A 27,711-nucleotide genomic window follows, 5' to 3' on the forward strand; every position below is an offset into this window, starting at 1 on the left:
TATATATATATATATATATATATATATATATATATATATATATATATATATATATATATATATATATATATATATATATATATATATTTATATATATATATATATATATATATATATATATATATATATATATATATATATATATATCTACAGTGCTTTTTTTCTAAAAGAAAAGGTGCCAGAACTCACAAAAAATTCTTTTTTGCCAACTTGGTCAGCTGTAGTTAGTGTAATTGTTAGCAGAAGGTCTGACATTGAAATCTGACATGTAACTTTGATTTATTTATTTTCTTTTGCACTTATTTGAATTTTTTTTTGAACCTGAGTATCAAGCAAGAAGAAGCTGGTGATTTTTTTCATACTTAGGTTTGTGTTATTTTGTTTAATTGATATTTTTGTATTCTTTTGTAAATATATCAACTAAGTTATAACTTTTAATTTAAAATGTCGGGAACAGGAAATTCATTAACGATAAAATAAAATTTACTGTCAAAAATAGCGGAAAATTTGTGTTCTAAAAAAATCTTTTTTAAGTAGAGTAAGGCATTATGAGATATTCAGACAAAAATTGCACAGAAACAACAGAATTTTTTAGAAAGACATATGCTTGTGGAATTGATATTTAGACGAACAGATAATTTTGCATCCCGTATTATTATATAATGAATTTGTTCAAAATGAACATATTCATTAAATAATAATGAGGGGAAAAAAATGTTAAGATATATATAAAGAAAAAAAAAAGGTGCTGTAACGCCGTTCCAATGCGTTCTAACAGAAAAAAAGCACTGTATATATATATATATATATATATATATATATATATATATATATATATATATATATATATATATATATATATATATATATATATATATATATATATATATATATATATATATATATATATATATATATATATATATATATATATATATATATATATATATATATTAAATAAATAAAAATTAATTTATTGCTCTGTTCTTTTAAAAATATTATTTTGTAGAATACATCTAAAATTATTTGTATTTAAATTCAATCAGTAATAACCTTAAAAATGGTGGAACTTTCTTTTATGTAGTCTAAATCTATTTTTATTTCATCACTGTTCTCAATTAATTCTGATGATGTGATTGAAGTTGAAGGTTTTATTGTCCACCCTTCATCCATACATTTTGGAGAGGACACTGAATACTGAATAGTTTTTATTTGACGTCCACCTAAATTATAAACAAAGTTGATTGCAATATTTTACTTTTGTTTAGGTAGCAGGTTTGAGGTGTGCAAAAGCAAAGCAAAGCAAATTTGAGGTGACAGAGTGAGGGTAAACTTAGCATAGCCAGTTCAGGGTAGTAGGAATAAAGTTAAAGTAACAGGGTAACAAAACTTTTTTGAAAGTTTTGAAATTTTATACCAAGTTATAAAAATAATAAATTCAACATTTTTTTAAGATTTTTAAGTTATATAAAAATAAAAGTAAGAGAATTACCTAGAAAATCTTCATCCTGAAAACTGTCAGACTGATTTGTTTTAAAATCAAACTTCTTAAATCTAAATAAGGATATGAACTGCAAAAACTAATGATAAATAATTAAATCTGTAAATAATGTTGATATTTAATAAAATACACACATATTTTCTTTAATAGTAAATAGTAATCTTTAATAGTAATAGTTAAATAAATGTATATATTATAAAGAAATAACAAATTTTCAAAAAGTTACTCTATAAACTAACCCATATGAATGATAAAGCTGTTTAATTGATTTGAAAAATCAAGAATATTCTCACAAACAAACATTTTTAAATTTACTTCATTTACTTTTTTTGCAAGCAAAAAGTCTGTACAATTGTAGAGTAAATTGTCGTGGTCTCTTGGGCATTAGTCCCTAATGTCCAAGAGGTTAATACAATCTTACAAGCTACTCATTTTTTATTACTTTTAAAAATCTTTTTTTTTGTTATTACAAACCCCTTGATGAACAAAGCTGCTGCAGAGACTTGATAAGGATCAAAAATGGAAATTCTTGCATACAAAGCAAGCATATATGAGTGTTTCAGTGTTTGTAACCATCATAGTTTCATCTCATCAAATATTTTTTTTAGAAGTAAAGAGTAGTAAGATAAAATTTTTAAAATCTTCTCATTCACCTCAAATCCTCTCAATAGGTGAAACCCAGATACTTCAATATATCTTGAATATTTGGTTCAAATTAAACAAATATCTGAAATATCTGATATATAAGCAGATAAAAAACAAATATCTGGCATATCTGATATATAGGCAGATAGAAAAGTTGATAACATAACTTATATCCATTTCAACTTTACTTCTTATATAAAAGAAAACAATAGAAAAAAAAAACTAACCGGTTGAGAGTATGATGTTTTTGAGAGTTAACAGAAGTATTACGATGTGTTATATCAAGAAGTTCATCATATGTTATACCTGTATCTTTTGTTGCTATGTGCAGTAATGAAACAAAATACTCATACTCTGCACAACAATAGACCTAAAAAAGCAACTTAATATCAATGATATAATCATGAAGTTTTATAATTATTTTGATATGAAAGTTTTTAAATCTTCCAATTTTTAGTCATATAATATATTGTTCACATATTTTTATGATTATGATTTCAATAATGCATTTTATGATGATTAAAAACTAAAAAAATTAAAAATACTTTTGCAAAATTAGGTTTGTTTAGTGAATTTTCCATGACAACAGTTTGTTCTTGGGTAACTTCGACAAGGAAATTATTACAAAATTGACAAACTTTATCAGAGGAAGCAATTACTTTATTTGTTAACTCAATCAATGACTGAAGTTTAATACTAGACTTTTCTGTATGATATTGTAAAATTTCTGGAGTAGTTTTAAAGCAAGGAAACATGAGTTTTTTGATTATGCTCATATCTTGGATATTGCTTCGACATTTTTTAACTTTATCTTTAGACTTTTTATTATCCGATAAAAGATCATTTAACGATTTGCTAGTTTTAACAAAATTATCTTTTCTTATTTCCTTTTTAGATTGTTTATTAAAATTTTTATCAAACTTTTCTTTGTTACTCTTCTGTAGTTTCTTAGAGGAACCTAAAAAAAAATTAGTATGTTACAATTTAAAAAATTAGTATGTTAAAAATTAGTATCAAAAAACAACTTAAAACAAAAAAAACAACAAAAAAAACAACAAAAAAACACATATTGTACATAAATAATGTCTCAAAAAAACACATAAGCACAACAATATTTATTGCATTTACACATCTGAAAATTAAGGTGTTTCATGTAAACACTTATAAATATCTCACATTTAATCATATAAATATTAGAGTGTCTTGCATAAATACATATTCATGTCAAAATGTCTTATTTAAGAATATACCAAAACTTAAACAAAATCAGGGTGCTTAGTTTAAACATATGCATAATAAGGTGTCTTAAATAAAAACATAGACAAATTTTAAACTCCCAAAAACTGATCAAAAATATGTAAATAATTTTTTTTTATTTACATAACTCATAATATTGAGCTATAAACCTCAGAACATCATATTAAACAATATTGAGCAGCTTTTTTTTTGTTTTTTTTAGCATCTTTGCTTCCAACAAGGCTGCAAACAACCACTAATGAAAGTGGGAAGTTATTGGAAGAAAAAAGATGAAGATTGTAGAGCAAGATAACGATTGACAAACAATTTAAAGAATTGCAAATTATATAAATCAGGAAAGCAAATAAGATTTTTTAGAGCACTTAGGAACAGTCACAGAAAAAGGATGAGACTTAATCAAATGACGAGTAACACGTAAATGAATTTTAGTAGATCGCACAAGAGATGCTAGCTTTTTAGAGCAGTGCTCATTATAGTATTTGTAGAAAAGAGTAAGAGAAGCAACATTACGATGATGTGATAATGGTTGGAGGTTGGCTGCAAGAGCAGGTCTAACTATGTTTACAATGCGTTTTACACCTCGTCTCAAAGGGAAAGGGCATCAGAAGATAAGCCCCAGATATGGCAACAGTATTCCATACAAGGCCGGATTTGAGATTTAAAGAGATAGAGAATAGCATCTGAAGTAAGAATGTGTCGAGCTCGATAAAGCAACCTTAGTAGATGCTAATTTTGCAACAGATTTGATATATGGTTTCCAAGAAAGATCGGAAGTAAAAGTTAATCCTAAAAGATGAAGAGTAGATGACTCATCGAGTACATTACCATTCATAAATATATAAGATCTAAATTATTGCGATAACGATTGGGTGGAAAAAATTGAGTTTTATCTGAATTAAAGTTCACCAGCCACTGTGAGTCCCATGCTGTGGCAGAAGTGAGATCCTTTTCAAGCTCAAATGCCCCCTCCAAGCAATCAGAGAGTGTTGGCTTCTGTTCACGACAAGAATAAATGGTAGTATCATCAGCAAACAATGCCACCTTAGATGTTAGAATATCTGGAAGATTGTTAATGTAAGTTAAAAAGAGTATAGGACCAAGAATAGAACCTTGAGGAACCCCTGAAGTTACAGAATAAGAAGAAAAGTGCTGTCCATCAAGGACAACTTTTATACGACCGTTGGAAAGGAAGAATTCAATAATCATAAAGATGTTACCAGATACACCATAAGAAGAAAGCTTATGGAGAAGACCAGCATGCTTAACTTTATCAAAAGCTTTAGAAATATCAAGAGCAATGGCCTTAACCTCTTCACCTTTATCTAATGCACTATAAAACCTATTGGTTATTACTGTTAGGAAATCAGCTGTAGAACGAAAAGATCAAAATCCATATTGATAATCAGAAAGTAAGTTATTAGATTCAAGATAAGAAACTAAGTGTTTGTTAATTAAAGATTCAAAATTCATTGCTTATGATAGGAAGAAGACTGATGGGACAGTAGTTAGATGATTCAGATTGCTCTCCAAAATTTTTGAAAATAAGGATAACAGATGCCGTTTTCCAGCAGGCTGGAAAACAAGACTCTGATAAGCACTTGTTGAATAATTCTGAAAGTATAGACGACAGCTACGGATAACACTTCTGCAAGACTATAACAGGTATGTTGTCCGGACCACAGGCTGTAGAAGAGTCTAAGCAGGAAATCACTTTAGATACATTAGCAAACAATTCAGCTTTGTCTTTAGGTGAGGTGACAAAGTCTGAACCATACAAGAGAGGTGGAATTACAGATTTGCCTTTATTATTAATACTATTAAAGATTCTCCAGAAGTCACGAGAGCCTAATTTTTTTGATGAAATAGAAGATTTCATGACCTGTGAATAGCGGACTTTGGTGTTAGACGAAACCTTTTTACAATGGTTTCTAACAGTAATAAACAGATGTCTGTTTTCTAGATTGTTTTGCTGATAGATATGGAAGTAACAGTTTCAATTGGCAATCATAGCAACACAATGTGAGGAAAACCATAGAGGAGAGTGAGGCTTGATCTGGAATTGTCGAGAGGGAATAAAAGATTCCATGCCAGCCTGAATCCACAAAGTTATGTAAGAAGCACATTTGTCAGCAGGAAGATGAAGGCTTTCTACCCAAGGGCCATCACGAAGAAAATAACGGAAAGAGTCATAGTCAGCTTTAAGGTAGTTGTAAAAGAAGAATGAGATATTAGTTTTAGAGAGTTTTAGAGAGATCAAACTGTGATCAGAAGCACCTAAAGGTGAATTTGGAGAAACTAAGCACTGACTAGGATCAGAAATAAGACATAGGTCAAGTAGAGAAGGTAAATGATTCGGGTTGTCTGGAATGCGAGTTGGAAAGTTGACTATTTGAGTTAGGGATTGAGAAAGGTAAAAGACGTGGGCTTTAATGCCTGCAGAATCACTGACATTAGAGCCAAGCCATTCAGTGCAACAATATTGGCTGATGGATAAAGAGAGAGGGCTTTGTCAATATGATCAGAAATAATATCAGAAAGAGTGCAGTGTTGAGATGAAGGAGAGCAATACAGAACAAATATATACTTTTTTAGTGGTGCTAAACGAAAGTACATAAAAGAATAGTTTGTGGATTCAAACCTAGTTTCACGACAAATGGATGAATTCTTACAAATGTAAATGCCCAGGCCAAGCATGTGACTACTGGAGTCTTTACAAATTAAAGGAAAATAACCATCAACACTAAGATTGCAAGATGAGACACCTGAGCCCAAATTAGTATCACAAAGAGCAAGTAGGTCTGGTGAACTTTGCAAGAGATAAGACTCAACAGAAGAAAAGTTACTTCAAAGACCACGAATATTAGTGAATGATAAATTTAGAGAACTGATGATGGCTTTTTGTATTTTATAGTTTTTGGTACTTTATGCATTTTTAAATTTGTTAAAGAAATTGACTCAAAGCATAGATAGTTCTCAGAACACTGTTTATTAGCCCAAGCAATTGCCTCATTACTATTAATAAACCCTAAGCCATAACAAAGGGCTCCAAATGTGGCCTTGGCAATACACACCAAAAGTACAAACAGGGACACCATCTACGCGCAATATGGCACTGTTAATACTTTGATATTTTTCAGCTTTTGATGTAATCAGCCTCTCTGAGAGCTTCCACAGAGTTCGGGAAACCTGACTAACATCTAGGAGAAACTGGGGTAAAATGGGGTACTTAAGGAAAAAGCCCTTCTAGAGTAACAAAAGTTGTCAAAATCCATCAAATTTACTTGAAAACAAAAGAATACAACATTGACAACATTGTAACAAAAGAAAAATACTGTAGAGTATAAACTTTTACTATACTCAGTACAAAAAACACAACTTTCAACACTCCAGGAATAAAGCTCTTTAGAATAGAAGAATAAAGAGCCAGGAAAAAAGAACTTTAGAGCCATTGTATCATTATCCACATAAGCCAAAGCAGCAATAGAGGCTTGAGTTGAGATGGGGCAGTGTGTTAGAGACAGTACTCAAACTCAAAGCAGCAACTGGAGCTTAGTACAATTAAGCTAGAAACACTATATCATTGTAGTGTGGCACATTAAAATACGTTATAATCAAAAACTGGGTTGACTTTATTGTTGAGTAATATATTTGTCAACAATTAGATATTCAGATACAATAAAAAATTTAATTCAAAGCTTAAATTATTAAAAGTTTCTGAAGTTGTAAGTTAAAAAAATTAGAAAAAAAGAGATGCAAAAATTTATATTTACTTTGCAAAAATAATGCTGCATGAAAAGTGGGCTACAGCTCAAGATGGCACCGCCTTGTATTGCATTACTTCAAATCCAATTATTTGAGTTTTTGAGGCTCTGAAGGGTGTATTTGCAAAATCCCATTTAATTCTAATACCCCATTTGACCCAAGTTTTCTCTAAATACGGAATAAAAGTCTGTTAAATTTAGTTTTGAACATTTGTTCTTTAATTTTACAAAATATATTCTTTTAATTCAAAAAAAATGTTATGGTTTGTGTTTCAAATTAAGAGAGGCTTGTGACAAAATTATTTATTTGAAATTACATCTTATTTAAAAATAAATTCAAATTGCAATTAAAAATAAGAGTTGTCAGAAACTTTGAAAATTTTTTAAAAAAAAATTATAATTTATTGCTTGCATATATACTAATTTCACAAGAAATCCTGGGATTATTTTATACTTCAAAATTGAAAAAAAATTATTACTCTATTCAGTATGATCCAATAAAATAACTAGTACAGAAAATTATTTCTTTTCTCTTTTGAAAATGTACAGAAAGCTTAAAATATTACCTAAGCTACTTCATATTTTACAGCAAAGTAGTCAGCAGTTTGTTTCTGGTTGTTGCTAGATAATCTTTTTTCGAGTTTGGTTTAGTTGTTCAATAATAGTTTTTGTCATTTTCTGAGCAGATGTCTTCTTCACTTGATAAACCTTCAATGTTGTCTTAGAACTTTCTAGGAAGATTTTAACTTGTGATATTTAATTTTTTTACTTTTTTAAATTTGAAGGTGTTATTTTTTATGTTTACGCTAAAGCTTTAATTTGTTTTCTCCAAGAATTTGGTAGTTGACTGCAATATCTAATGTAGATATTAAAGTAAAATACATAATTCAGCCCTTTTTTTTTTTATTCTGCATTAAAAAATTGACAACTTATTGTAGTATTTTTTTGTAGAGTTGACATTTTATAGTAGTATTTTATTCTTTTAATTTAGTTTGCACAAAACATAATATTAGCAGTTATAAGATTTGCATCACGTGGACAACGCACATTTACTAGTTTTTCTGGGATTATCATGTTAACTAGTTCAAACATAATTTTATACTCACTACCAGCCATTTTCTAACCAATCATTAATACTGATATCAATAAAGATCTTTTTTATGCAATTTCAAACGTTTATAGTAAGCTGCTTCAATCTTTGATTAAATGACAATTTTTTCAAAAATCATTTTTTAGGTATTTTCAATTGTCGTTTGTAGTTAATGACTTTAATTTTTCATTTCCATCAGCATCGTTATCTGATTCACAGCTTACAAAATGCAATTTAATTTTTCAAACTTTTTATAATATCATCGTCTTTCTTTACTAATTGTTTCAGTGTACAAACTGATGCTGATGTATTAAATAAAACTATATCCAGTTACCATGAGCAACATAGCTGTTGATTAATCTTCAATAAGCGATAGTGGTGCAGTGTTAAAGCGTTTCCCTCATAAGCAAGAATTTTCAAGTTCTATTCTCACCATGTCCCTGTTAGTACCACGGTCAAGTTGTTTCTTCACACAGTGGCCTTGTTCGTAAATATTTGTGTTTTGGAGTTATAGAGTTGAGATAGGGTTGTAACCACGACTAAAGTAGCCAACTTGACTAAAGTGTCCTTCTCAGTCTTGAGGAGGTAAATTAATATAAAATAAAAAAAAAAGTAAAAAAAATTGTTTTTAAATTTTTGGCAAATTACCTTTCAGCCAGCCCAGCACCTGTACTAATAGAAGTGAATATTATGTAAAAAGATAACCCAGCTGAGCTGAAATTTTTTTTTTACTCATTGCTGTTTCACTATTTTATAACCTTTTCTTTTGCTTGACCAGAACTTTTCATCAATTAACTTGTCTACAAATTCAATCTTTATTTATTAAGTCATCAACTTATTCGGATAGTGCTGTGTATGTAATAATGCTCTTCTTTTGAGGCGCAGTTGATAGTGTTGCAAGTTCAAGTCCTCCTCATGGAGATTTAAATTTTGATGTTTTATTTTTAAAAAAGTCAATATTTGTATGCTTATACAATTGTACGTTCTCATTGTTGCTCACATTATTTGTACGCTCGTTAGGGTATATCATACTTTTTTTAATTTTCATTCAGTATGTCACTTTTCCTATGTATTCATAAACCCTGAGTTGAATGGTATAATTTATTTTGGTGAAAAAACAAGTCTAGCTACTGGGAAAACGTTTTTAATTTTCAAAATATTGTGTTTTTTTACTAAATGATGACTGTTTATGTTATAAATGTACATATAAATTATTTAAAATATTGTTTAACCTCATGCTTAATTTTTATAATATGCTTTGAGTTTTCAACAATATTATTTTGTGTATAAGTATCAGTTAATATTCAAATATACTTTGAAAATATTATAATTACTATTTTAGATTTCATTTCAAATTAATTGCTATACTTGCTGTATTTATATCTTCCAGATTCATAATATATTAAAAAAAGAAAAATGGCATTATCAGTTAGCAAGAAAACCAGAAAATCGATTAACACCAAACTAAGTGAGTATCTTGGAGGTCCTAAAAAGTCTCTCCAAACTGAATTTCCAACACTACGTGGTTGTTTGCAGCAATGTCTAGATCTGCAGCGAAACAGTATACTAGTCTGTGAAAAAAATCTGCCTAACATATCAATGCAAGAAATTTTTTCTAATGTTGCTAATGAAGTTGCAGAACGGTGGCTTATTTCAAACACAGAATTTAAAGAACCCATAGTTTGTGGAACTAAAGCAATACCACTAAGAATTAATAGAAGTTTATTCTCTAAGATAGCTCGACACAAATCTCAAAAGGCAAAAAAAAAACGCTGGGAACCTAAACTTGATAAACTTTTAGATATTGCTTTTTGCAAATGCAGAATCGTTTACTGCAGTGATAATGATGCCCCTTGCAACAAATCTTGTGATGACGGTGCTCATTGCTTTTGCAAATGTGACTTTAATGTAAGAATTCCTAAAAAAAAACTTATTTGGATAAAAACCAAGCGAGAAAAACAAGGCAGTGTTTCATGTATGCAAGAATTTGGTCTTGATCTTAAAGAGACTGCCAAACTTAAGCTAAAACGCTTACGCAAGTCAACTGATCAAGCAAGACTCACGCGACAACGTGAAGAAGCTTCAAAGTATAAGTTAGAATCATCAGTCTCTATTTATCCAACCGATGTTAGATTTGATGATGAAAGTACGGGTGTTACAATAGAAATTAATAATAATTCCAATGATGTGATAGTCAGTGATAGAGATAAAGTCAGTGATAGCGAAGAGGAATCGACAATTGAAAATCAAGAGAGTTATGTCAAACGAAACTACCTTGATATTAGTAATGCTGCCGTTGCCTCTATCAGATTTGGTGTATCATCGACTGCTACTGCTGCTATCATTAATGGTCTACTGAAAGATATTATGAAGGCAGGGAAACTTGTTGAAGATAAAAAAAATCTCATATGTGATAGTATGAAAGTTTTTCGTGCCAAAGAGTGTGCTATGAAGTATTCCAGAGTAGAAGAAAATTTTGACTGTGAAAGAAGTATAATTACTGGAATTTTTGTTGATGGTAGAAAAGATAAAACTTTAGTTCTTATCCATGATAAAACCACAGGCACCTTCAGAAAACAAATTATCAAAGAAAATCATATAACTGTGACAGAAGAGCCTAGAGGTCGCTACCTTACTCATTATACACCAAAACCAAAGTCAGAAATATCTAAACCAGCCAAGCAATGTGCTATTGGATTATTCGACTGGTTAATGGAAAGAGGTAAAGATCTTAATCTCCAACTAATTGGCAGTGATACTACAAATGAAATGTCTGGATGGAAAGGTGGAATGCTTCATTTTGTGGAAGAACTTCTCAATCGAAAACTTTTTAGATCTTTTTGCTGGCTTCACATTAATGAGCTTCCATTCCGTCATATTATGGAAAAACTTGATGGACCAACTTCTTCAGATAAAGGATGGAGTGGAGCAGTAGGTAAACTGTTTCCAAAGTAGAAAACCTTGAAAGAATTACTAAATTTACGCCAATTCCGCTTCTGGAGCCTTGTGTTACTATAAGCGAAGATTTCTTAAAGCATGAGCACTGACAGTTTAGTCGCATGGAAGTATTTAAATGCAATGTTGAAAGGAAAGCTCAATCCTGAAGTAGCAGCTCTTAAATGTGGTAGATTGTCTCACAGTCGATGGCTTATTTGTAGCATGAGATGCCTGCTTCTCTATATGAGTAAACATGATCTTGAACCTGATAATGCAGAGATCTTAAGACTGCTTGCAACTTGGGTGACTCAGGTATATTTTCCAATGTTCTTTGAGATTAAAGTTAAGCATGACATTAAATATGGTTCTTGTCATCTTTTAAAGCTGTTTCAACTTTGGCAGAAGCAAGATGATAGGATTAAAGAAGCATCTAAACTTTATCTCAAAAGTGAATCTTGGTGGGCTCATCCTGAGAATATACTTGTCTCACTTCTCTGTTCTGATAACTCAGAACAAAGGTTATTTGCCGTCGACATAATATTGGCAGTTAGGGCGGGAAGTAAACTTGGCTCAACTGATGTTAGACCATTTAAAGTTCCGCAAACAATAAACCTTGATGCTTGTGACATCAAAGAAGTTATTGACTGGGAAAAAGATGTCATCACTGAACCAATTTTCACTGCAAATATGTCGTTAGTCCAACTCAATGCATTGATAGTTTCTCCCCTGCAGCTACCTCTATACTCATTACATACCCAAAGTTGCGAGAGAGCAATCAAATTAGTCACAGAAGCAGCTCAGTCAGTCTGTGGTTGGGATAAAAGAGATGGTTTTATAAGAACTCAATTGTGAAATCGTGAACTAATGCCTTTGTTTAAATCAAGAAAAGACTTTAAGTAATTTATTTAATTACTAATTTAGTATTTTTGATTTTTATTTATACTTTGTTGTGCATAACATTAAATGTTAAATAAATACTTGGTTTTAATGTTGATTTTATAAGAATTTTGGGGAGCTAAAACAAAAATTAAGGCAGCCAGATTTATAACTTGAATTAGTAATTTGAGTAAGTGTAAGGGGAGGGAGCTTTTGCAACTAAGCCCCTTGCTCCTACTCTACCTACTCTATCTCCTACCAGTGCGTGTATAAATATATATATACTAATTGTAATATATCTTGATCTTATAATCATAAAAAAACTATCTAATATTGAAAGAAGGGAGAGGGGCGGAAGCCCTAGCCGTGCATTCTGGCTCAAGAATCCTGGAAGCTAAATGATAATCTTGTGTTTTATAACAAATGGTTTATTTTTTACCTAATATTATTTTAATTTTTATTATTAATTGACTAAAAACATTTAAAAATTAGGCTTTAGTTATAAAAGATTTTTTTTTAAAAAAAAGCTAGTTTTAAAACCAGTTTCCCGGTAGCTAGACATCAATATTTTGCAAAAATATTATTACATTTGAATTCCCCATACCCAAATACATAGGAATCCAAGCGTGCTAGTCCAAATTCTGAAAATTTAATTTTTGGCTCAAGTATGATATACCCTAACGCTTGTACAAATAACTTTTACATAACAAAAATCTTATTTGTACACAAAAATTTAAATTTTTCAATTTTTCTCCTTACTGATATAGTAGTATAGTCTTGTGGATGTAATAGATGTCTAATTTTGTGGTGCAGCTAACAGGATTGCAAGTTCAATTTCTCCTGAGGAAATTTTTTAACTTTAATGTTTTTTCATTGATTATGATAAAAAAAAAGGCATTATACTGCAGTTTATATATAGCCAATATTGTAAATCAATATTTGCTATATATATTTATATATATATGTGTATATATATATATATATATATATATATATATATATATATATATATATATATATATATATATATAACCAATATTTGCTAAATATATATATATATATACATATATGAATATATATATATATATATATATATATATTCAATATTTGCTAAATATATATATATATATATATATATATATATATATACATATATAAATATATATATATATATATATATATATATATATATATATATATATATATATATATATATATATTCAATATTTGCTAAATATATATATATATATATATATATACATATATGAATATATATATATATATATATATATATATATATATATATATATATATAATCAATATTTGCTATATATATATATATATATATAATCAATATTTGCTAAATATATATATATATATATATATATATATATAATATATATATATATATATATATATATATATATATATATAATCAATACTTGCTAAATATATATATATATATATATATATATATATATATATATATATATATATATATATATATATATATATATATATATATATATATATATATATATATATATATATATATATATATATATATTATATATATATATATATATATATATATATATGTTTAATAATAATATTGCCACATAACATTAAAAATGCTATATAACAAAGACTAAAATCTAGAAAATAAAATATAGCAAAAACATTTGCTAATTTGTACTATAGAGGAAAATAAACTTTTTAACTTAAATTTAATAATTCAGTAAACTTAAGATTGATAAATCTGTTTTGAAATGAATCTTGTGCAGACCTGTTAATCTTTAGTTTACTGAACTATCAAATTTAAATTAAAAAGTTTATTTTCCACTTTAGTACAAAAAAGGTTTTATCAATTAGCAAATTTTTTTGCTATATTTTATTTGTTGCATAGAAAATGCTTTTATATAGGGGTTGTGTTGATAAACTTTGAAATGGCATCCTGGAAACTTTGAAAATGACGTTTGAATTTTGAAATGGCATCCTAATTTGATGAATTAAAAAAAAACTAGGAACTTTAAACTAATACTATTTTAACTTTTTTATAAAAGCTTTAAGTTTAAAAACTTGTCTTTGGTTTTTGCTTTTAATTTTTTGTACATAGGGAGTGCAAATTTTACTTGTACATGCATTGAATGGTAAATAAAAAAAATCTAATTTTAAATAGAAGACATTTTTAGACACACACACATGAATATAAATATATAATAATAATAATAATAATAATAATAATAATAATAACAATAATAATAATAATAATAATAATTAGAGGTTATAGTGCCATAGTTTGACAACAATCATAAATATGATGAAGTGATTCAGAAGCACTAATAAACAAGCATTTGTTTAGGTTGAGGAAGCAGCTTTAAAAAGCTCGGTTTTTAGTCTTTTTTAAAATGTTTTTAACAATGTTGTATCACGCTTTTTTACTTAGATTGTTCCAAGTTCGTGGTGCAGATGTGTAGAAAGATTTTGTACCAGGCAATTTTCTTGCTTGATGGTGTACAAGTTGATAACTGTCTGACAATCCTGTGTTGGGGAGCTGGGAGGTTTGAATTTTTAAGAGATCAAGCTGATGCAAAACAAATGCAAAATTGGCTTTTTTGGATAAATGCATCACTGAAAGATAATTAAAAAGCTTAACAAATAGGTCAGAGAGTAACAACAACAAAAATTCTAGCTGAAGTAGTCAAGCATTATAGAAAAGTCATTACCAAGCAAACAAAAGAAGAAATTGCTTCTTGCATCTTCAAAAAATTGATTAACATGCAATTGTTTTATATAATAGATTCTTATACTATTATTAGTAATGATTATAAATTATTAGTAACGATTAGTATTTAGAGTTATTATTATTTTAAAATTTTTATTTCTTAATATTTCAATTACCATTAGACTTGTGCCTTTTTTGAATCTCTTTTTCTTTATCAGCTGCAATGAACTCATCTTTTAAACAACTCCAGTCAGTTTGCACAATTTTAGAACAAAATTTTGGGTTCTCTTCATGAGGAATATTAGACATTTTCTGTAAAACAAAAACTGAAATTATTTTTTTTAAATTCCATTAAATAGAAAATATATTTAGCATTTTTTATTTTACACAATTTTTTTGCAAAAAAAAAAAGGTATGAAAGTAGAGTACTTACATTCTTCCGTGCGCTCTTGATTACAATTAGTAAAAATTAAACTTGCAAAACCATTAACGGTTTGTTATGAAATTTATATGAAACACCCATTTTATGTATAAATCACTCCAATAAGCAAAACAATTTTTGTAATAAATTATTGAAAACTTTTTTTGAAACTTTCCTTACAAATGATTTAAAAAGGTATAACTTTATTTTTAAATATACTCAACACCATTAAAATTAAAAAGAATCGATCACTTTCAGCGAAAATATTATCATCAAACGAGATGGTTTGCTCTTAGTAACATTTGTCAACAATAACGTCCGCATGATCCCAAAATGGCGCCTGCTTCGGTGCAATTAATTTGTAAATCTAATGCATTTTGGAGTAAGTGCAAATCTGCATAAGTGCAAAGCATTGGAAAAACTTTATTTTAGTGTAAAGTTGTAAAAGTACAAACCAGCATAAATGCTCCAAACAAATTTTATTTTTTTATGTTAAATTTTAAAAAACAAAAAATAAACCGCCTTCTAACCAAATTCAAAAAAGTATGAAAATTGCGAACAAATTGCTACGAGTATTCTTTCCTTTTTATTTATTTGTTAGACGTATTTATAACATATCTCTATGGATGTATATATATACAGACACATATTAGAGCAACTACGATAAGATATTAAAAAAACTTTATTGCAAATAGTTAAACAACCAGTTTCTCAATTGAGGAGGTTTTATTTTTTTACATGGTCACTAATAGAAAACTGAAACATCTTTTGATAAAATCTAAATTTTATTGATGAACTTTTATTTAATATAGCACTGAAAACTATATTTTTGAAAATATTATTTTGGTGACACGAGTCTCGAGTGTAATTTTTTATTTTCTGTTTCAAATTACTATGATTGATTTTTTTAAAATTTAACACCAGTGCAAACATACAAGGGTTTAAACTAATCTTCAATAATAAAAAAATATTGTTTCACTCATGCAAATAAAATAAACTATTGTAATATAAAATACAAAGATAATTTTTTTTTTTTTAATCAACCAACTAGAGTTACCTGCAGCTGAAACCAGACTTACACAGGGCCCTAGAAGGCGATATTATTTGGGAGCCGAGAACCCGTATTTTGGCCCATTTAAGGGTTTGTTTAGGCCCACTTAAAGGGTTAGTTGCCACTCAGCCGAAACTGAGCAGCGTCGACTTAATTTCATTTTTTCTATTTCACATCCGGGGTGGACGGATCGCTTTAAGATTTCCGGACGTAGAAGGAGACACTAAAAAAGCGACTGCGCCAAGAACCTCTATCGACTGTCACGGTTTCGATCTTGTGCTGTTTCCGCTTTCTAACAACACCATAACCAATCGAGAGATGGTCTGGAGCCGAAATAAGAACAGATACTACACTTGATCTTAGCCATTAGGCCGAGAAGCAATTACAAAATACAAAGATAATATTCATACAAATATTTTAGCAAAAACATTTGGTAAAGCATCACTATTGTTATGACTTTAGATTGATTTTATAGCTTATTGCTTGTGGTACTATTATTTATATTTGAATCAAGCTCTCTAATAACTCAAATCATGATAATAACACTTTAAAACATAAAACACAAAAAAGCTACCACCAATTAGTTTTAATCTATCATTTACAAATATCGGTGTTCTTCATAGTAAATTTTTAGGTCTTTAAAGTAAATTTTTGGGCTCTAACATTTTTTTGAATATTAATTCATTTAACTGTTGTACAATCAAGTTTAAAGGCTCTGACTATTCATGGCCGATGACACGGGTTTCAAATTTGTGGGGCACAATTGTCTATTTCTAAAAAAAGTCCTCTATTATCTAGAATTTTGTTAAAAAATTTTTTTAAAAAAGGTCCCTTAGACCTGTGCACCCCGTCTCCTTCCCCCGGCGGCATTGGTTCTGCTATTCTCTTACATTCTTTTTTTAACTTTAATTAAATATCTTTTTCTTTGCTTTAATCATTCTTCTTCTGATGCAAACCATTTTAATACTATTTCTGATTATGTTGGTTCCTTATTTTCTAACTAAATAGACTCATCACTAACCAATGGACTCATCACTAATCGCTGACATTCAAACTTGCAAATTTATAATCTAATTATTGCTAAAACTATTTCTCAGTTGAAATTTTTTACAGATAATGACCCTTATAAATTTTTGTTGAAGCGAATTCTAAAAAAAATGGAGGTGTTTTTCAGAACAATCTAAAATATTTTCCAAACAAACAAGTAGTTAACTTAATCTTGTTTTTCTGTGTGCTAAAAAAACGGCAACGATAGTTTTAACTTTTAAGTATGGAAATTTTAAATGAACCCTCTAACTATTACACAAACAGTTTTCTTACTATTATCAGCAAGATTTTTATCTTTTATCTTGAGTCCGATAACTTAATTACCAACTGTCGGGTGTCGAATCTCTTTTTACACTGCATATTTGTTAACTATAATAACAGAAAGATTCTATTATAATAACAGAAAGATTCTATTATAATAACAGAAAGATTCTATTATAATAACAGAAAGATTCTATTATAATAACAGAAAGATTCTATTATAATAACAGAAAGATTCTATTATAATAACAGAAAGATTCTATTATAATAACAGAAAGATTCTATTATAATAACAGAAAGATTCTATTATAATAACAGAAAGATTCTATTATAATAACAGAAAGATTCTATTATAATAACAGAAAGATTCTATTATAATAACAGAAAGATTCTATTATAATAACAGAAAGATTCTATTATAATAACAGAAAGATTCTATTATAATAACAGAAAGATTCTATTATAATAACAGAAAGATTCTATTATAACAACAGAAAGATTCTATTATAATAACAGAAAGGTTCTATTATAATAACAGAAAGATTCTATTATAACAACAGAAAGATTCTATTATAATAACAGAAAGATTCTATTATAACAACAGAAAGATTCTATTATAATAACAGAAAGATTCTATTATAATAACAGAAAGATTCTATTATAATGACAGAAAGATTCTATTATGCATTGGATGAAAAAGATAAGAGTTTGTATTATTCTTAACAAACCAGGAATTTATAATAAACCTGACATGCTGGTCTCCTCCATAAACTCTTTTCGCACAGTAAAAGTTTTTAAAACTATTTAGTTATTTCATTTGAATTAACGTATTATAGCTATCTGCCGTGTAAAACACTTTCTGTTATTCTCCAATAATCTTTTAAGTACTTCATGGTTCTTATTCTCATGTTGTTTCTCATCTAATATAATGATTTTTTAGAACTAATCCCTCCAGTATTATGAAAAATATGACTTTTAATTTTGACTTAACTAAGTCCAACTCTGCGACCGTTCGGCGCAGAGTCGGTTAAAAAAAAAAGTTCCAAAAAAGTTATGGTGTAATTGGGGTGTGTGTCTGGAAGGAACAACACTATTAGCTATTTTGGATTGGATGAACATTGTCTATTACAACAAGAAAATTCTCTAAACAATACCTAAATGTAACCCACTGGTGAAACATAGACAACACACTTGTTTCAAGAACCTGCATTAAAAGATCCTCCGCGGGTTTCTATTATGACTATATTTTCTGTTTGCTGCAATCAAATGCATCTTTTTTTATGCACCTTTTGAATTAGGTATTTTCATTATTGCTCTTATTCCGTGCTTGGCACGTCCTAGCGTTTTCTACAAAAAGGTTACAATTTATTTTTTTCTAATAAAGCTATCTAATGACCATTTGTGATATGTTCGTTGATGTTCCTAAAATACCCAGCTTTTTCTTGTTTATTTTCCATATTGCTTATTGTAAAGGGTTCCTAAAACACTTTTTTTTTAATGAAAACAATCTCCGTTTGAGATAATTATCTCCGTTTGAGATAATTATCTCCGTTTGAGATAATTATCTCCGCTTGAGATAATTGGCGACTGTTGTTGTGCTAACGCTATTATTAAATTGTCTTAATATTTTTATTTTAATGGCCACCAATTTCAATTAACAGTCACTTTTAATCCATGTTAAAGTTTCTTCAATTTGATTCTTAGTCAACTTTTTTGGTTTAAACCACCTTATCTGGTAAAATTTGATTTTCCGCTGCATATCCAATTGTAATCTGTCTTATATTTGACACCTAAAGTTTACGCCAGAGTCAATAAATTGTCATTTTACTCAGCATATTCAACCACTATTTTTCTACCATTCGGTGAAGATAAAACGTAATATTTTCTTTTAACATGTTTGATTATATGTATTATTTGCTGACAAATTGGATAAGTTGGTTCTGGTTGTTCCAAAAGTGGGTGTTAGCAAATTTGGTGAAATAAATGCTGACACGGTAGTTTTGAATTTTCCATGGGCTACATCTATTCCTTCGGCGGTTTTTAGTGATTCGATTAAGTTAAAGTCACCTGAAAATAGAATAATCTAATAACAAAGATATAGAATATTTTATAAATATACGTAGTTTCATAATTTATAGATGCTTGATACTTAGTTTTACTTGTCTGGTTCACCAGTAATGAAGTAATGCTCCTCCAGCAGTGTTTAAGTGTGATATTTACCATTAATTTTACAACTTTCAAGGGTTGCATCTTTTCTGCCATCGAAACCTATACCTTTGTCCTTTTTGAACAGAACTTTTTCATTCTGCGCTTCTGCTTGCTATTTTTTCCTTTTCCTTCTTAACTTATTTCTGAAAGATATTGTTGTGTCATAGCAATTATAATAATAGTAATTACAACTAAATGAATGAAGAGAGGTATTTAGTAGTAATTTATGTGGTAGAAATATTTGTCAATGACATGCTGCATTTTGTCTTTGGGGATAATTCCAAAAACTACCAATGCACAGTGGGCCAGTAGTTGGCAAAAGCTTTCAAAACCAAATTTTGTATTGGAGTGATTTCTTTTTGTAAATGTAAACTAGAGACCACCAGCACTCTTAAACTGATATAATTTTTTCCTTACTGTGAATTTTGAGCTCAATATATTAATTTGACCACAAAAATGGCAATATTTTATTTTTCAAATATTGGTGAAAATTTAAAAAATTATGCGAAAAAAGAAATTAAAGACCAACAAGATAATTTTACAACATTTTAATTTCTTAAAGGTATATTAGCACTATAATAGTCAATTGACAACATATATTGAAATAAGAAGAAGAAAATTAAAATTTATTTTTTATGCTTGCTTTTTTCAGTGTTTTTTAATAAAATCCCTTAAAATGTGCAACATTTTTTTTAATACTTACTTTTACACAAGCAGAAAAATATTAGGCCGTACTAGGTCTCACATATGATCTAATTTAAACTGCACTCTCATATATAGATAAAAATTTACAACCAAATTTTTTGAGCTCAGCTAAGCGCAGGAGGTGCGAGGCTTTTTATTATAAATGGCATCTAATTGTAGATTTTGCTTTAAAAACTGAAGAAGACGCATAAAGAACAGTTTTAATCATTTAAATTTTGCTAAAATCTTTTTTAATAACTCTTTTAATGTTACTGTGAAAAGTTATGGAACATATTATGAAGGAGGAGGGAACTAAAAAGATTTAGAGGCTGGGAATAAACAAACCCCAAAATTTCTTCCCTCCCCCCTTCTCCCCAAACGTTAGGGCAACAAGTTGAATTAATGTTTTTTGTACTATTTTTAACTAGACTTATACTCATTGATAAATTTTAAGTTTCATAGTATTATCTTTCATTGTTCAAAAATAAGATACAAACAAAAATAAAAACTTTAAAGCTGAAGACACTGGTCACAACAATCCAGCGAAAATTTCTTTTAAAAATTAAATTTAGTATCGAGAGAAACTCGTGTTAAATGATGTTCATAATAATATAATAATAATAATAATAATAATAATAATAATAACAATAATAACAATAATAATATTAATAATATATACAAATATATATATATATATATATATATATATATATATATATATATATATATATATATATATATATATATATATATATATATATATATATATATTTAACGCTGTCAGAACTTATGTTGATTACTTTTTATTCAACTTACGGTGCCTTAAGTAATGTTGCGTTCAGAACGATTAAATTAAGTAAAATAAATTAATAAAATTAAACAAAAATAGCGTGTACTCTTTTAAAATTCTCTGAAACTAATAATGCCAAATATGTTTGGATACAATTGGTATCCAAATATATATTACGCATAAATTTTCTTAGCTAAATCAAAAGATATACATGTTGCGGTCAGACGAAATCATTCATTGCGTTCAGATATTCTGTATTTATAACAAAACTGAGTACATATATTTGTCAAAAAATGTGTTTTTACAATGTTCAACAGAAAGGTATACGAAGACACTCTTCTTAAGCTGCTTAAACAGTTGACAAGGTGTTCTTTTGGGTAGTGTCGGATAGATACAACAATTTTGGGAGGTGGCAGTGCGCAAACAATTTCTTCATGAGAGTACACTACTATGTCCTCAGTTGGAAAGTAAGTGTAATGCTTAAGTGTTAAAAGTATTAAGTATAACAACCTTTGGTGTAGTGAATGTTTTAAAATTTTTCAAATTTCAACGGATAACATTTTAAAAATAATATGGCCTATAAATAATATACAAAATAATATGGCCTTATGAATTGTATGAAAATAAAAGTGGCGATGTTTATGCTTAAGTCTTATTTTATATACTTTGATGATTGCTTTGATGATAGTCTTAGAGACTTACTATTGTCATTAAGGAGACAATTAATTGTATTTTTGATGATACGCTTCCATCATTACTGAAAATGGCTGATGTTATGCCTTGCTTTAAAAAGGACAGTGTAACCTATATATAACGCTACACTAGCGTCCAATAATTATAATTCTTTATCTATCAAAGACTTTTAATTATTTTTATACGAGAAAATTTTTCTATTTTTTGAACCTCAATTAGATGCCTGATTGTGTGTAAATTGAAAATGAGCACTTTGAGTTCGCTTCACAAAGTAGTGTCTCAAAAAAGCAGGTAAATTAGTAAAAACTGTTGCATGAATTCAGTAAAGAGTGTTGTTATAACTTCCTTAAACTCCACTCCACTGTTCAAGAGTATTGTTTTAACTTTCTTAAACAGCAATCAACTGTTCAAAAGTCACTTCCTCTGCACCATCCACCAGTTCCAACCAGCATTCAGTAAACTTCTCATATAGAAAATTACCACATTAATTACAAAAAAGTATATACACTCTTCGCGGGATAGATCGCAAACAAAATTTTGATGTATGGGTTGACCAAGTATAGTGGCGAGTGAGTTGATCATAAATTGAAAATTCGCATGTATAGCACACACGCATACATTTTCTGGATTTTCTCTTTGGAGCTTAACATAAAATGGTCTGCTGGCGAATTTTGAAAAATTCAAAGACACACCAGCATTGTCGTTCTTGAATACCTAAATGCTTCCTTCAGTGTGAATAGCGAATGACGAGTTTGCCTTTTCTCCCGAGTAACTTTATTGATAGTAACATCTTTGATGCCAGGTGCCTGATGGGAAATATCGTCGCGTTCATAAAACTTATGAGTTAGTAGAGTGAGACAATTCTTCTGTTCTATAAGTGTACTACTTGGTCCATCATTATTAACTACTCGTAAACTAATCCTTTTGCCCACTTCTACAAACACAACCCTCCGACGGTCTTCATCCGTTGATAAACACTTCATAGCTTTGTTTACTGCCTTGCCAAAAAACTGTGGTGTAAAAAACGTTTGTTAATCTGTGGATGCACTTTCTGCCTCTCTTCCTTTTTTTTTCCTTTTCTGTCCCTTTAACGTCGTTCTTCTAATTGATCACGTATCATGTTTTGTCTCAAGGAGCGTACTCGTTTTATTTTTTTCACTTTGTTATCTGGATGGGAGTCACGAAATTTTTTAAATACAGATCCCATATCTAAAATAAAATAGTTTTAAAATATAAATTATGACAAACAAGCGCTTAAAAGGTTAATCCAAATTAATTTCCTCAATTGTTAAGTTTTGTAAATAGTTGTTTACAATTGTTTGATACGTTGAATTTATTAACATAAAAAATACAGATTTTTGTTTATATAGGGTTATGCAAATAGTGTATTGGATGTTGGAATTAAGGTATGCCTTAAGTTTGAAATACTTCACTATGTCACGTTCAGACATTTTATGTAGCGTTCAGACATTAAGACCAAGACATTCAAGCATTGCATGTTGCCTTGAGAAACTTCATGATGCGTTCAGACAAATTTAAAAATCATTTTATTTAATAAACATTGAATAATAAGTTAAAGTTAAATTTAAAATTATAAATATATTGATGCTAATTATAACTTATATAAATTTAACGTTACAAATGTCACGAAAAATTACAGAACAACAATAAGTTATTATTATTGGTGTTGTCTAATAGTATTTAGAAATATAGATAACTTCAAAACAACAGATAAGAGGGATTACGACCTTGTGTTGAAGAAAAAATGAAGAGTAATACTCGCATTACAAAATAAAACACTTAAACAAATAAAAACATGTTGTAATTAGATGTATTCTGCCAATCTAATTAGCCTATATTTACAAATTTAAATTTTATTGTTATTATATATTTTTAATGAATAAAAGATCAGTGAGTCGCAAAATACTTTTTCATAATAATCATAGAAAACATGTTCAATGTTTATATTTATGTTGAGAAAATGTCTAGATGTACAATCATAATCACTCCTGGAGACCAAATATAGTCAGATTTGATTTTTCTGATATCAATTACCTATATTTAGACATGTAACATGTACCATCTAATCGAAAAACCATTCTTAAAATGATCACCTGAGCGGTCATGACCACTCCTTAAGACCAAATATGCCGAGTTTCAAATTTCCTGACCGCAATTACCTATATTTAAACATACAACATGTCCCATCTAATTGAAAAACATCGGGGCATCTCAGGACCACCCTTGACCACCACTTCTAAAAACAAAATATGTCCAGATTTGAATTTGCTGACAGCAGTTACCTTTACTTAGATATTCAACTTGTCCCATCTAATTTAAAAACCTTCGAGAAACCCCATGACCACCCTTGACAACTCCTGAAATAACCACTTGTGTGGTCATGATCACTCCAAAATTAAAATGGAGCCCAAAAACAATATATATATAAATATATGTATATATATATATATATATATATATATATATATATATATATATATATATATATATATATATATATATATATATATATATATATATTATTTTGGTTACTCTGTGCTCTATCACTATGCTGATGACACTTTACACATTAATAACACTAACTTTACTTATATATTAATAACACTGCTTTGTGAAAAGTTCACCGTTTCTAAAAACTTTAGATCTTTACCGTTTGAGCGACAGGCCTAATAGTAATCAGATTTTCTTAGATATCAATAATACATTTTCCATCCTCTATAAAAAACTTGTAATATAAATATTACAGTTAACTGAAAAAAACTCTTTAAGTGTTTCTTGACAAAAATTTTATTGATCAATTAAATCATATTTAGATGATCATACTATTAGCTTGTAAAAGCTTTACAAGTTAATATCAGGGCCGTCCCGAGGGAGTGTAAGGACGGCCCTGACAGCCCATGATGTTTCTAATTCGCTACTATGAGTCTCTAAAAACCTTCGATTTATTAATTTTGTTATTTTGTCATCATAGTTGTTTCTGTGTGAGTTGAGGTCAAAAAAGCTATTTTTTAAATTATATAATATAACTTACAACTTTTTTCTATATATATGATTACATTTTACTATATTATGATTACAAATTTAAAATTTTAAAACTGGACAATCGAGTAAAGTTTCATAACTGTCCATTTGCATTTTTTCAAAAATTAAATTTTTAACAAAAACTTTTTTGCTAAAACAAGTGCAAAATCAATATTGTACCAAAATTGTTATTCACCATTGCAAGAAAATAGTGAAGTAACTCTTTTTTAACACAAATTTATGAAATAAGTTTCAACTAAAAAAAAATTAGGTGAAACCAAGCTACGTTTTTAATAAGAAAAAGTTATTTAGAAAAATGCCATCTTGTTAACGATTTTATTACTTTCGATAGTAATCAATTTAATTATGCTATTCTTATTGTGCAATCAAAAAATAACGAAAACGGTAAAAAAATTTCACTAAAAGAGTATTGTAAAAATCACTTTTTTTATTTTTAATTATTATTGTTGTTAATTATTATATACCAACATTTATTATTATTATTTTTTTATTTCAATGATTATAAGTTATATGATTATTGAGTATAATAACTTTGTTAAACACATCTAATTTTTTATAAGCGTAATCATTTTATTTGAATTTATGGAAGTTTATTTATCATTTTATATTATATTGTTATTTTGTAATATCAATAGTATTTTATTTTTTATTGCAACTTTGTATTATTAAAATTATTATTCGTATTCACATTTATTATTGAAATTATTATGTTTTTAATATATAGTATTAATATACTAATATACTAATATATATTTTTTAATAATCATAGTAACTTTATATATATATATATATATATATATATATATATATATATATATATATATATATATATATATATATATATATATATATATATATATATATATATATATATATATATTTATATATTCAATCAAAGTCCTTTATTGATATAGAACTTAATTAATACTTTAATTTTCGGTTTTGTTAAATAACAACGGTCAATTTGTAATTGGTACATACGTATCTACGTATATATTAATTAACCAAAAATTGCTAACTTGCTAAATACGTTGACCGCAATTACATTAAATAGTTGTTTCAAATTGTACCCAAACAATTTTTTTCAACTTTACGATAATTTTTTTAAATGTTTGTAACTTCCAGAAAGCAATCTAACAATTTGCAACCACGTCTAATGATTTAAACTTGTTACGTTTTTATGAAAAGCTTGTTAATAAATAAAAAATCGCAACAACCGTTGGATTTATGCCATAAATTTTTTTTTGTAAACCTTTTGTGTAACAATGATTATATTTGATTTTTTTTTAAGTATAAATAAACTTATTAAATGCAATGATTAGAATTTTTAGAATGATTTAAAATTACGGCTATTGGCACGTTTTTTACAGAATAAGGAATAATGTCGCAAATGAATTTAATGAAAAGTGTCGAAAATGAAAAAGTAATAATGTTGCAAAGGAGTTTAACGAATAGTGTTGAGAATAGAAAAAAAGAATAATGTCCTAAAGGAGTTTAAGGAATAGTGTCGAGAATAGAAAAAAGGAATAGTGTCCTAAAGGAGTTTAAGGAATAGTGTCGAGAATAGAAAAAAGGAATAGTGTCCTAAAGGAGTTTAAGGAATAGTGTCGAGAATAGAAAAAAGGAATAATGTCGCAAAGGAGTTTAATGAATAGTAACAAAAATAAAACAATAATAATAACTATAAATTAGTGTTTAGATAACATTTCTGATGTCATACTGAAATAGCTTTCTTCCGGGGGCTTCAGTACACCAACTTTGTTATATCCTGCTGCCGCAATGGAGTGCCGCTACATTGACTGAGGGTTTGGGGTTGGGTAGCAATCTTTTTATTCAATATTCTTTGTTTTTTTCTCTTTTTTTCTGTAGAAACCGTATGCTATAAAGATAGCAAAACGAGTAAGTAATTGCCAAAATTAACTATTTGCGACACGATTCCGTTTTTACTATTTGCGACAATATTCCCTTATTTTTGTTTTTGATACTATTCATTGAATTCATTTGCGATATTATTCTTTTTTATTTTGTTTTCGACATCATTCATTAAATTCATTTGCGACGCTATTCCTTTTTTTTTTTTTGCGAGATTAGGCCTTTTTAATATTATTTTAATATATTCGAGATTATTCTAAAGTTCATTTTTTGACACTATTACTGTAACCCATAAAATACTTTCAATGGCATTAGATTTATCGTGTCTAGAACTTTATTTCTACTTTTTTCAGCACAACGAATTACGTTCAATTGCAGCTCTAAATATCGTGGAACCTATATTATTTTGTCATTACATACAGGAATCGTCCCTGGTCACCACCCACGCAAATAAATACGATCGCAATTTATATAGAAAAATTTTATATTAAAGACAGTTTTATAAGAAAATACAAGAAACATTAAAAAAGAGTTCTACACAAAAGTAATCAAAGTTCAAATATTCTAAAAATAGTATTATAAAATGAAAAAGTTTTATGGATGTTTAAAGAATTAAGTTTTATGGATGTTTAAAGGATTAGGTTTTATGGATGTTTAAAGAATTAAGTTTTATGGATGTTTAAAGGATTAGGTTTTATGGATGTTTAAAGAATTAAGTTTTATGGATGTTTAAAGGATTAGGTTTTATGGATGTTTAAAGGGTTAGCTAATATCTAGAGTAGCTTTCAAATTTAAGTTAAAATCTTCTTTTTACAAAAAAAAAAAAATA

At 28.1% G+C, this 27,711-nt stretch overlaps 1 protein-coding gene and 1 pseudogene across 2 annotated transcripts in view; both read right to left on the reverse strand.

The window, feature by feature from the left end:
* LOC101238987 (glutamate-rich protein 6) overlaps positions 1 to 15,490 on the reverse strand; it is a 55,945-nt gene extending 40,455 nt beyond the window's left edge. Inside the window, exons 1-6 of one of the 2 annotated variants that reach the window (XM_065788198.1) lie at positions 15,226 to 15,490; positions 14,969 to 15,104; positions 2,692 to 3,104; positions 2,374 to 2,516; positions 1,493 to 1,554; positions 1,054 to 1,223 (exon numbers count right to left, since the gene is read on the reverse strand). In XM_065788198.1, coding sequence (XP_065644270.1) covers positions 1,054 to 1,223; positions 1,493 to 1,554; positions 2,374 to 2,516; positions 2,692 to 3,104; positions 14,969 to 15,101 — 921 coding nt within the window. In that variant the 5' untranslated portion in view covers positions 15,102 to 15,104; positions 15,226 to 15,490. The remainder of the gene's footprint in view (positions 1 to 1,053; positions 1,224 to 1,492; positions 1,555 to 2,373; positions 2,517 to 2,691; positions 3,105 to 14,968; positions 15,105 to 15,225) is intronic. The other variant, XM_065788199.1, reaches the window with a different exon arrangement.
* Positions 15,491 to 16,580: 1,090 nt separating this feature from the next.
* Positions 16,581 to 16,647, reverse strand: LOC136075637 (U2 spliceosomal RNA; annotated as a pseudogene).
* Positions 16,648 to 27,711: the final 11,064 nt, after the last annotated feature.

The sequence above is a fragment of the Hydra vulgaris genome, chromosome 01, assembly GCF_038396675.1.
Source record: "Hydra vulgaris chromosome 01, alternate assembly HydraT2T_AEP".
In the NCBI taxonomy this organism is placed as follows: Eukaryota; Metazoa; Cnidaria; class Hydrozoa; order Anthoathecata; family Hydridae; genus Hydra; species Hydra vulgaris.